At 40.8% G+C, this 11,999-nt stretch overlaps 1 protein-coding gene across 1 annotated transcript in view; it reads left to right on the plus strand.

The window, feature by feature from the left end:
• Positions 1 to 6,724: 6,724 nt before the first annotated feature.
• LOC135219001 (uncharacterized) overlaps positions 6,725 to 11,999 on the plus strand; it is a 19,085-nt gene continuing 13,810 nt past the window's right edge. Inside the window, exons 1-2 of the mRNA XM_064255438.1 lie at positions 6,725 to 7,777; positions 8,012 to 11,983. Coding sequence (XP_064111508.1) covers positions 10,045 to 11,983 — 1,939 coding nt within the window. The 5' untranslated portion in view covers positions 6,725 to 7,777; positions 8,012 to 10,044. The remainder of the gene's footprint in view (positions 7,778 to 8,011; positions 11,984 to 11,999) is intronic.

The raw sequence follows: 11,999 nt of genomic DNA on the forward strand, positions 1-11,999 counted from the left end.
GTTTCATTATGCCTGGTAACAGAAATTTCTTTCCTTTAGTTCTACTATTGCTTCTCACATCTGTTATTTGACATTTTGGAGTTCCTTTTTGGCAACTGTAAATGAAACCTAACAGGGATGCATGAAACATTGCAATGTATGAAGGCAGTAAATCTGTTTTACATTGATGAAAATTATCAACCTTTTAAATTTGAAAATTTATAGTAACATAATCCATGTAAATATTTTTTATTTCAGTTGTAGTTGACTACTGATGTCATTAATTACTAGTGTGAATGAGGTACTACTATGAACACCTCCATATGGAATTCCATTTTTAAGTGTTGAATCTAAATAAATATCATTAATTCATATTTGAAAGTTAGTCAGAACGTTTTTAAATGACATTGAAGTGACCACATTTGTATTTTTGTAATATTTTAATATCTTCACATGGTATCACTGGCTTCCTGTTTATAAAAAGAAACTGAAAAATAGCTATTGTTATTTGTATTATATACTCAACACAGGTGATCTGGATAGGATCATGAACCTGAGGTGGATTCACTGTTCTGTTATCCAAACTGTTTGGTGTCAATATTTTATTTTTATTTATGTGCCATACTAATCATGCGTTTACCTATTTTCTCTAAAAATTTGCACAAGCAACTTGTTGGGGGTTATTAAGCTGTACATAATGGTTTACTATATTACATGGTTCTTTTCCTGTTATGGAGACAAGAATAATTATGGCATTATGTCATTCTTCAAGTACCCAATTTTTGAGCTGAAAATTATATTATAAAACTGTAAAATTTATTATCCATCAAATAATGCTCGATGCCTGATCATGTCAAAACAAATTTTATCTCTCCCAGGAACACATTTGAACAATTTGGAAGGGTATAATTTAATTCTATAATAAAAAAAATTCTATTGTAATACATATCAACTTTCACTTTTCAAAATTTAGTGGGTCTAATTCAGCCCCTTCTTAGTATTTTACAAAAATGTTCATATAGGCTTTTGTTGCTGCTTATGTCAGCACATTTTCTTGTTGCTAATTTGGGGGAGGGGGTCATTAAACTTTTCTATATTTTTGCCATAATTTTTGTACAAGAGTATTGTTGAAGGCGATTGTCATAATATGTTACCTCCATGATATTCATACTTGTATCAATTCTTTACTAAATGGTAAAGTGCATCGTGGAAAGGTGTTCTGTTCACGTAACACTTATTCAAAAGCTGACTTGTTCATACGCGAAGAAACCTTCGGTCTTAACAATAGGATCATTTCTAGCACCTAGCTGGATCCAGTTAAATCGCAGATGAAACCAAGGAATCTTGTGAGATCTGGCAACGTGTGCATATATCAGGTGAAGAGTGGTCTTTGCACCCACGCCACAGCCTTTACCCGGTTCATTGCCTGTTTTCGCTTGTGTTTGAGTGTGTGCGTGCTGTTATAATGGCTTCTTCTGCTCCTTCTCGGCCTTGTCAACGTGTGTGTGTGCCCCATGTTCTCGTTTTCTCGTTTTTTGGCTTCAGCTTCATGGGGTCAGTCATTTTGTATTCCTCCGCCAGTGGCGTCTGCTTCCTGTTCGGATTTAGGGGAAGCCATGACGTCATCACCACTTGTATCTTACCTACAATGATTGTGTGGATGAGAGAATGAGTGAGTTGGCTGGTCTCCTTCTTTCTCTTGTACCTTTCCTTCTTCCTTCGGGCGGGTTAAGGAATTGACACGTTATTTGCTGGACTGGTCTGATACAGGTGAGTAAGGTACTCATACTGATAGTGTTGTCACTTCATATACAAATATCAAACCCTCTATTCGGTAGCATATGCTCCACTCCTTCGCAAGGAGGAGTTGGGAGTGGTAACAAACCCTGGTGTATTGTTTGCTATTGGACAGTAAAAGTTTCTCTTTGGTTCCCTATACAATGATTCTCCCATATATCATTGTATGTCACTCAGTGTCCGACTGGTTAGATATCAGTTTATCTAGTTTCTCAACAGGCTTCAGTCCCTCTCCAGAAGTTATTTTTTCTGGAGTTGGACCCTCCAAGTATGAGTCTATCCTGTTGTTAAGACAAGGTTTGTTCGGGTATGAACAAATGACAAATTTTCTAAGGCAATTTGTATTTTTCATAGCTACAAAACTGAGGTTTTAACATTATACTGCCCACCTCTAGCCACCCCTCTGTTTGTCGAGACATCCTGAGTTGGGAAAGTGACATGGTGGTGTAGGTGTGTGGTCTTTGACCACTCTTCACCTGATATACGCACGCGTTGCCAGATCTCACAAGATTCCTTGCTTTCATCTGCGTTTTAACCGGATCCAGCTGGGCGCTAGAAATTATCCTATTGTTAAGACCTAAGGTTTGTAGTTATGAAAAATATAAATTGCCTTAGAAAATTTGTCATATCACTACAGAAAAGGACCAATAGAATTAAAAACCAGAAATTCCTAAAAATACATCAAATACTTCTGAACCAATAACTAACATCACCAAACATGCTTCGTCTTGTGGTTGTAATGAGTGCTTTGTAGGTACATATAACCAACTAACCACAAAGACAAGAAGACACAATACAAAATTGTATAGACAATTTTATTAAATTAAGGAAATGCCCTTTAACACACCAACATGAGAACGAATTGTGTTCTGAGTCATTAAAATACAAAATGGAAATTATAAAATAAAAAATACTTATTAATATTCAATTATGAAAAATAAACAACTGCTGAATCTAATAACCAACATACAAATACAACAATTAAAAAACCACAAATAAATCCAAATGCATATAAACTTTAAGGCAAAGCTATCAAATTATATATGCCGGACAAAAACATGATCACAATTTGTAACTTATACAACCAACCAAATTTTAGTTCTAATTTCAGTGATCTACCAGCATTAATTAATAATCTACAATGAACCCCTACTTATAGTAGGAGATCTTAATGCTCTTACTCCCCTGCTGACACACCAGGAACAAACATAGAGAAATACGTATTGGAGCATGACTTATACAGTCTAAACAAAAGTGATGTGCCAACTTACTTCTCCAATACCCACTTGACCTTTTCTTCAGTAGATATATCGCTGTGCTCAGTCAACTTAGCTGAAAGACTTGAGTGGAATTTCCTGGATGATGTGTATACCAGTGACCCCTTCCCTATAATCCTTAATTATTTAAATATTAATTTAATATTGCCACCTGTCAAATATAATATCCAAAAAGCAGATTGGGACATTTACAATCTACATACCAGAAATATACCACAATTTCCGCATAACAAAAACCACAATACAATATGTGACTTCTTCATGGATTTCATGATAAATGCTGCTTGCTAAAAGCAAAGCCACACCCAAATAAATCCCCTGTCCCATGGTGGACTCCAACCTTAACAACTTTAAGCAAAATCAAACACGTATTAAGTCAAAATCTTAGCAGCCTTAAGACACGGCTAAAAGCCCTCAACATATTGCCCAGCCATACAAATATACTAAACAAGATAGTGGTCATCAACATAACAATCAATTATATTAAACCTTTATATAATAAATATAATGCCAAATTTCGAAAACTTGTAATATCTGAGAAAATATTATCATGGAAAAATTATGTATCAAGCTTGTCAACAAATAGTACACCTTCAAAAGATATTTGGCAAAAAATAAGGAAAATTAATGGACACCCAATAAGTGTAATAAACCTACATGGGAAATTATATCATGAACCATATGAAATCTCGAATATAATAGGGAAACACTTTGAAGACATGAGTGCCTACTCCAATCTAAATGAACATTTTCAAAATATAAGAACACAGGGGAAAAATACTATACTCAATTTTGAAACTTGAAGATCTAGAATATAATTATGCATTTAATATGGATGAATTAAATAATGCTCTAGATTCATGTCATCCATTGGCCCCAGGCCACGATATAATATCATTGAAACGATACAAAGACTAGCCCTCATTGCCAAATCATATTTACTAAAATTCTATAACACCATCTGAATGAAACTCATTTTTCCAGATAAATGGAAACATGCTATCATTACTCCAATAAACATATCTGGGAATGATTCAAGTAATCCATCCAATTATAGACCAACCTATATCTTTGCCAAGCTGTCTATGTAAAATACTAGAAAAAATGGTTAATTCACGACTAACATATGTCATTACTAAAAATTCAATTCTAACTCCAACGCAATCAGGATCAATAGATGGTCAATCAACCCTTGAACCACTAACCTGTCCAGAAGATCACATCAAAAAAGGATTTGATCAGAAAAAATTAACAGTGGCAATAGTTTTTAACATATAAAAAGCATTTGATACAACATGGAGACACAATATCAAGCAAAAACTTAACTCTGAAGGTATAAGAGGCCATTTACCAATTTTTATTAACAATTTTCTATCAGATAGAACTTTCCAAATTCGAATAGAAAATTCTTATTCAAATGTGTATGAAATGGAAGAAAGAATCCCCCAAGGCAGTGTCTTAAGCTGTACTTTATTTGCTTTAGCAATCAATGATATTACAATAAATTCACCAAAAGGAATTAAAAACAGCTTGTATGTTGATGACTTTACCATATACTATTGTACAAGTAGCATGCTAAGACATGCCCAAAGAATCCTCAAAGCAGCCATCACAAATGTTACCAACTGGGCAAATTCAGTATGATTCCAATTTTCAATAGATAAAACAAATGCAATAATTTCCTATAAAGATAAAAGATGGTTAAAACAACAAACAATTAAACTTTATCTTTATAATACCAAGATTAAAGTCTGCACAAATGTTAAATACCTAGGAATGGTGTTTGATCAGCACCTGAACTGGAAAGCACACTTCAAATATATTAAAAGCAAAAGGCATAAAAGCCCTAGCCATATTGAAAAAACATCACATACCAAATGGGGAACTAGACGTAACACCATGCTTATGTTATACAAAGCAACAGTACCATCTTTAATAGATTAATGTTGCCCAATATATTCATCTGCCTCAGAAGCTACATTAAAAACACTAGATGCACTGCATCATGAAGGAATATGTTTGTGCACAGAAGCATTTCGATCATCCCCTATAAGACTCCCTGTTAGTAGAAGCTTGTATATTACCCCTAAAACATCGTCGCAACTTGATAACTATGCGTAAGGGCTTTCCCTTCAAGCAGGAACATCTCGCGCTGTACCTGCTTTCTGAATTATAATCAAAGATTAGAAAACCATAGTGCTAGCTCTTTCCCACAAAGAACCAAATATTTAATGACTTGACATAATATTAAACCAATTTTCCATCCTGCAATGGAATTCCCTCCACCCTGGACATTGAAAAGAGTAAAAATATGTACTGCTCTATCATATCTTCTAGAAAGAAATATGGCAAACACAGAAATGTACCGCCAACATGCGTTGGAGCGCATCAGAAGAAAGGGAAATCAACTTATGATCTATACAGATGGATAAAAAAACAACAATGGAGTAAGAGCTTCAGCATATTCAAAAGATAAGTTAGTTAAGATAGGTCTTCCCCCAATATCATCAGTATGCACAGCTGAACTCGCAGCCATACGAACAGCACAAGACATATCTGAGAAGAGAGCTATTTCCACCATAATTTTCAGTGACTCACAAAGTGCTATTGGTGCTATAAACAAGTACAAGTCTACAAATCACCTTGTATACAAGAAATCCAAATAAAAATACACCAACCTATTCAATCAAGACTACTAATAACAATACAGGCAGTCTCCGGGTTATGACGGGTTCGGCTTACGACGTTCCGAGGTTGAGGTGCTTTTCAATTATATTCATCAGAAATTATTTCCAGGTTACGACGCCTACAACTCTGATCTGGCAGAAGAAACATGACACCAAAAATGTAAAATAATCAATATTTGAAGGTTTTTTTGATGGAAAATGCAATTTCTGGGCTCAGCCGTGTCGCTCCGTGAAATGTGTCTTCTTTAGCACTATTTCTAGTAAAATATTGCTATAATACCTGAGAACTGCTAAATTGGACATGTCAGAAGCCTCTGACTCGCTCACCTATATAAAAGGTGTTGGTATAAAACTGGGGTGAGTGTTAAACACTACCACAGCAACCCCTCCAATTAGCATTTTCCTCATCAAAAGACCCTAAATACGGGGAGCCAACCCATAGGTCACACCTAGCTACCCCGTTGAAGGCGTCTGTGACGTCATACTTTTCGATAGCCTCCTCGTGTTTACACGCTCGTATAAAGCTATCTGTTCTTTTTCATTGTTTTGTATTATTCCTCGTTATGGATCATCAATCTGCCTCTTCACCCAAGTTAAGTACTGGTTCAGCTTTTTTCAATATTTAGGGAGTGAATTTGCCTTTCGTTTTGCCTTTATTTAGGGTTTGGTTAGGCGTCACTTTACCGTAGCGGGCGGCAGCGAGTCGCCATTACGGCGTACCCTTGTATTGTACCAGTTTCGAGTGGGCTGCCTTCCTGCTCGTAACATGTGATATTTCAGTACATATTTTATTTATGTCTTGGGTGGCAGTTTTTAGTCGATCCTGTTTTCGTTTATATTTTTGTTATTTTCATTATTTTCATGTTTTTCACGGGGGTCTGCATTCGAGCACATTTCTTTGTTACGTGCTTCGCCGTATATCCACCGTTATCCCTTTTATTTTTAAGTTTGGTATATTTCATTCAGATATTTTTCCCTTTTTTCTTTTCGTCTGCCTGCCGTTTCTTATGGTTTTGTCAGTAGGCAAGTAGAATTTCCCCTTTTGCGCCCACTGTTATCGAGTGGCCTTCATAGCGGTTTTATATTTTACGTGTTAAAGCCTGATTTTCTTTTAGCTTTAAGTAATTGATTTTATTTTGTCTATGTATATGTTGGATGTTAGGTCGGTTAGCCTACATAGGCTATGCCTGCGTTTTCCTCATGATCCTTTATTCGCTAGGATACGCTGGTCACGTGATCGTCACCCCATCAGCCCTCCCTTCCTCCCCCTCACGTGGGGCCCCCAGTAGTTGGGTGCTCCTCTCGCTCAGGTTGTTGCCGACGACCGTTCCCATCAGTGGAGGGGGGTGTGTAGAGGGTCCTCCAGGACCTTAGGTTGGTGGGAGTCGCTTCTCAGCTGACCACCTTCGGAGTTGATGGTTGCTCTGCGTATTCAGCCTCGGTTTCCGTGGATTAGTTGCGCTCTGCTTCTTTCAGCTCTCGGAGCTTACATCCATCCACCTAAAACATTCCCTCCCCGCATAAGGCGGGTTTAGATTCCGGCTCCTCCGGTAGTCGTTGAGGGCTATGTTTACGGAAGTTACTCTTCCGTGGGCGGAGATATTACATTTGTTATTTTAGTTTTCATTTTTTATTTTATTTTCTTTTCGTTTTGCCACGGAACTTGCGAGTTCATGTGGCCATCCCGGGTTACTTCGTGTACCCCCCCCCTGGGTCATACAGTTCCGGGTTGTTTTATTTCTTACACAGTCCCCGGGACGTAAATATATGAATATATAGTATATATTTTATATTGTTTCAGTCCGGAATGCTCCGGCATATTACATTATTTTCATAATTATCCTAATAAGTTTGTGCAATTGTTCTTATATATTATTGTACTTACAGGCCACTCAGTGTCTGGTTGCCGGCTGTAATGCTACTCTGCAAGATCCGTGCGGCCATGCCCCGTGCGCAGTGTTGCTTACAGATTCCGTAGTCTGGCATCACGAAAACTGCTTTGCCTGCTACGACTTGGTACAACAGGTTACCTCTTCGGTAAGTTACCGCACTGCTTGTTCTATGCATATTGTGATGAAATTATATTACACTACTTGTATTAGTGTAAAAAAAAACAAAAAAAAAAAATAAAATTAATTTAAAAAAAAATATATGAAATAAAATAAATGAACAATAAAAACTTCTTTAAATTAAATTACATTAATTAATCAACATTTATAAGCATAATGTTCAAGGAATTTACTCGATATTGACACATTCCTTGCATTACAGGCGGAGCTGTCTGTTAAGGATGCTGCACTCTCCACCCTCAAGATCTGGGTTGGAGGGTTTGGACGGAACGTAGGGAAGGCTAAGCCGTATATTCTGTCTCAAGATATGGCAGCTTTGATCTTCCCAGTCGGGAAATCTGCCGGATACGTTGACCCAAAAGTAGCAGCACCAATTATCAAATCAATCCAAGATTCAGTTATGGGACAGCAAGAGGCAGAGTTGCCGGACCTTGGTTTGGAAGGAGTCTCACTTAAAGTGGTTGAGGATTTGCCCGTTACACTAGATATGGGTACAGGTAACAGTGTTAATGAGGCTAGCTTAGTTGGTCACCGGGGTCTTTCCTCGATTGAATCTGATTCTTCCTCTCCCTCTACTTCCAATTCCTTCATGGGTTTCACAGGAGGATTGCCCCCTTCCAGGTCGCATTCCTTCTCTGTGATTCCTAAATTAAAAAAAAAAACCTTCAGGTAAAACCTTGCTTAAAGGCAAATCAGAGACAAAGCCAAGGCCTGGGCAGGTGCCAGAGGTTCATACACATATTAAACCTAGGATGAAGTCTCTTTCTAAGTCTTCAAATCCAAGGTCTCAAGGAGGGAATTCTTCCCATTGCCCCACAAGTCCCATTTCATCAACGTCTAGGGATCGGATACCTCATAAGGTACCGCAGGGGGGGGCAGGAGGATTCCCCTTTGGTTGGCCAAGACCTGTTCAACGCGAATATTTCAAATCAGGTCAGTAGCCTTGGTAGCTTAGTCAGTTCAGTTGCAGCAAGGTTTGAAGAAGTGTTTAAGAGATTAGGTGCACAGGACTCCCTGATTGCAGGTCTCAGACAGGAGTCGGCAGTTCCGGCACCTCCTAGTAACTTGGTGCAAGGTCAGAGCATGCCTGACGGGTCCACGCTCCCTCCGTTCCACCCTGGTAATCCTTGGAGGGTGGCGAACTTCGCTCCGTTTGTCAACGGGATGTTGACTATAGAAGGTTGTGGCACACGTAGACTCGAGGATTTCAAGTTCTTCCCTGAAGGGTTACAGCCTCCATTTATAGGTTATGTTAGTCTTATGGAGGCAGCTCTGATTAGAGAGGATAAGGTCCCCAAGGAGACTGTTATCCTTTCTAGAGATCAGGCTCAGCAAGCATGGATACGGAGCCTAGAAGAGTGGAACTGCTCAAATACTAGGGTAACAGCATTTAAAAGCCCTTTCACAATGTTTACGACTGATGACGGGAATCCCTTACCTTTTATATCAAAGGTAGCAGAACTTACCCTTCAGGCAGTGACTCGGGAAGAGCCCATGCCCCAGCTTAGGGAGACAGATCCCACATCATTGCCACTCCCAGGTAGGGAGGATTTGTGGGAGGATTTGCCGGCTACATTCTCGGTAGGCAAGCTGAAGCCAGACTGTGCAATCACCTTGTTTAGTGAGCGCCTCCCTAAGCTGTCAGACGCACTGATCCAAGCCAAATTTGATGCTAGGACACGTCTCGCAAGGTCTCTTAACTCCCTAGTGATGAGAGAGACGGCGGCTCTGGAGTACGCTCAGGAGCCGCTGTTTAAGGTCATTGCGAAGTCGTTACTTTTGGGCATGCAATGTGACTTGTACAACTTTGCGGTTGCTAGGAGAAATTGCAGGAACATGTTCTATCTGAGGCTACGATCAGGCACGAACCCAACAAGCTTCTGGCTTCCTCAATCTGGGGTGCAGATCTCTTCCCAGCTTCGGCAGTGAATGAGGTTCAGAACGAGGCATCACGTCTTAATTAAAGCATCAGGTTGCGTTGGGGCATTCCTTTCAAAAGGAAATTAGAGTCTTCTTCCTCCAGCTTTAGGGCTAGGAAGAGGCAAAGGAGGTTCCAACCTTTCCAAGTTCCGCAACAGAATCCTGTGCTACAAGCTGTACCAATTCAGCAAGTATCCCAGCCTTCGGCTTCTAAGGCTCAGCCTCAGCAACAGCATCAATTTGTCTTCCTTTCGCCGTCGACTAACCAACAGGTTCCCCCACAGTATTCAGTGTCGCCTGCTTTTAACCCATTCTATGAGAGTCGGGCATTTCACCCCTTTACCAGGGTTGCTAGGGGTGGCAGGGCTAGAGGATCCTTTCGTCAGCGTGGAGGAGCTAGAGCCCAAGGGCGAGCTAGAGGTGCAAGGTCAGGAAGAGGATCCCGACCCTCATCATCTCAATGAAGTTTCTCAGGTAGGAGGCAGGCTGTACCTCTTTCGACATCGTTGGGGGTTCAGCAGTTGGGTGAAAAGCATAGTATCCAGGGGCCTAGGCTGGAGTTGGATCAAGGGTCCTCCTCCACCCATCACCTTCTATCAGGAACCAACGCAAGAGTTGATGGATTACTCCAGGGACCTTCTCCAGAAGGGAGCATTCTCCAGGACAAAGAACTTGAAATTTCAGGGTCGTCTATTCAGTGTCCCAAAGAAAGGGACCGACAAAAGGAGGGTGATCTTAGACTTGTCCCGTTTAAACTTGTACATTCGTTGCGACAAGTTCACCACCTCTATAGATCTTACAGACGCCTATTATCATGTCCCGATAGCTCGGCACTTCCGACCATTCCTGGGCTTCAAACTAGGGAAAGAAGCCTACTCCTTCAAGGTGATGCCCTTCGGGCTGTATATAGCTCCAAGGGTTTTCACGAAACTGGCGGAGGCAGTGGTGCAGGAGCTAAGGTCTCAGGGTATATTGGTGGTGGCGTACCTAGACAACTGGCTAATCTGGGAGATGGACAAAGACAAGTGTATGAAAGCCACGGACAAGGTCATGTCTTTCCTGGAATGTAAGGTTCAAGATCAACAGGGCCAAGTCCCGGTTGACTCCGGAGTCCAAGTTCCAGTGGCTAGGTATCCATTGGGACTTGGATTCACACACTCTTTCCATTCCAGCAGGGAAGAGGAAGGTGATTGCCAAGGCAACAAGACAATTCTTAAAATGCAAAAAGACTTCGAGAAGGAATCAGGAGAGAATCCAAGGCTCGCTCCAGTTTGCCTCGGTCACAGACGTTCTGTTGAAAGCCAAGCTCAAGGACATCAATCGAGTTTGGCGTTCAAAGGCCAATGCCAAGTGTCGGGACAAGTTCGCCCGGATACCTCTGATTCTCAGGAAACGTCTGCTCCCATGGGCAAAGGCCGCAAGCCTAGCCAAAGAGTTACCGTTGCAGTTCCCTCCCCCGTCCCTAGTGGTGCATACGGACGCATCACTGACAGGTTGGGGAGGTTATTCACAGCACGAGAAGGTTCAGGGAACTTGGTCACATCAGTTCCAAAAGCTTCATATCAACATCTTGGAAGCTATGGCAGTGTTTCGGACTTTAAAAAAGCTCCGTCCTCCGAAGAAGACTCATATCAAGTTGGTTCTCGACAGTGCGGTAGTGGTACACTGTATAAACAGAGGTGGTTCAAAGTCAAGTCATGTGAACCACGTGATGATAGCAATTTTTTCTCTTGCAGCCAAGAACACCTGGCATCTATCAGCTACCCATCTGGCAGGAGTCCACAGTGTAGTAGCAGACGCACTGTCTCGATCAGTCCCCCTGGAGTCAGAATGGTCACTGGACCAGGAATCCTTCAAGAGGGTTTGCAGGAGAGTACCGGGTCTGGAAGTAGATCTGTTTGCTACAGAGGCAAACCACAAGCTGCCTTGTTACGTAGCCCCAAATCTGGACCCTCTGGCATACGCTACGGACGCCCTGAGTATAGATTGGAACCAGTGGAGGAAGGTTTATTTATTCCCTCCAGTGAACCTTCTCCTGAAGGTGCTGCACAAGTTGAGATCCTTCGAAGGTCAGGTGGCTCTCATAGCTCCTCACTGGCCCAAGAGCAATTGGTTTCCCCTTCTCCTGGAACTAGGTCTTCGTCCTCACCCTCTCCCGGACTTGAGGCTGTCGCAACAAGTTCAAACGAGGACTATGTTCGATTCCTCAGGTCTTCACAAAACCCTAACTTTATGGATTTCATGAAGTTTGCAGGTAGGAGAGTAGGGGA

The sequence above is a fragment of the Macrobrachium nipponense genome, chromosome 1 (genome assembly GCF_015104395.2).
Source record: "Macrobrachium nipponense isolate FS-2020 chromosome 1, ASM1510439v2, whole genome shotgun sequence".
Taxonomy (NCBI): Eukaryota; Metazoa; Arthropoda; class Malacostraca; order Decapoda; family Palaemonidae; genus Macrobrachium; species Macrobrachium nipponense.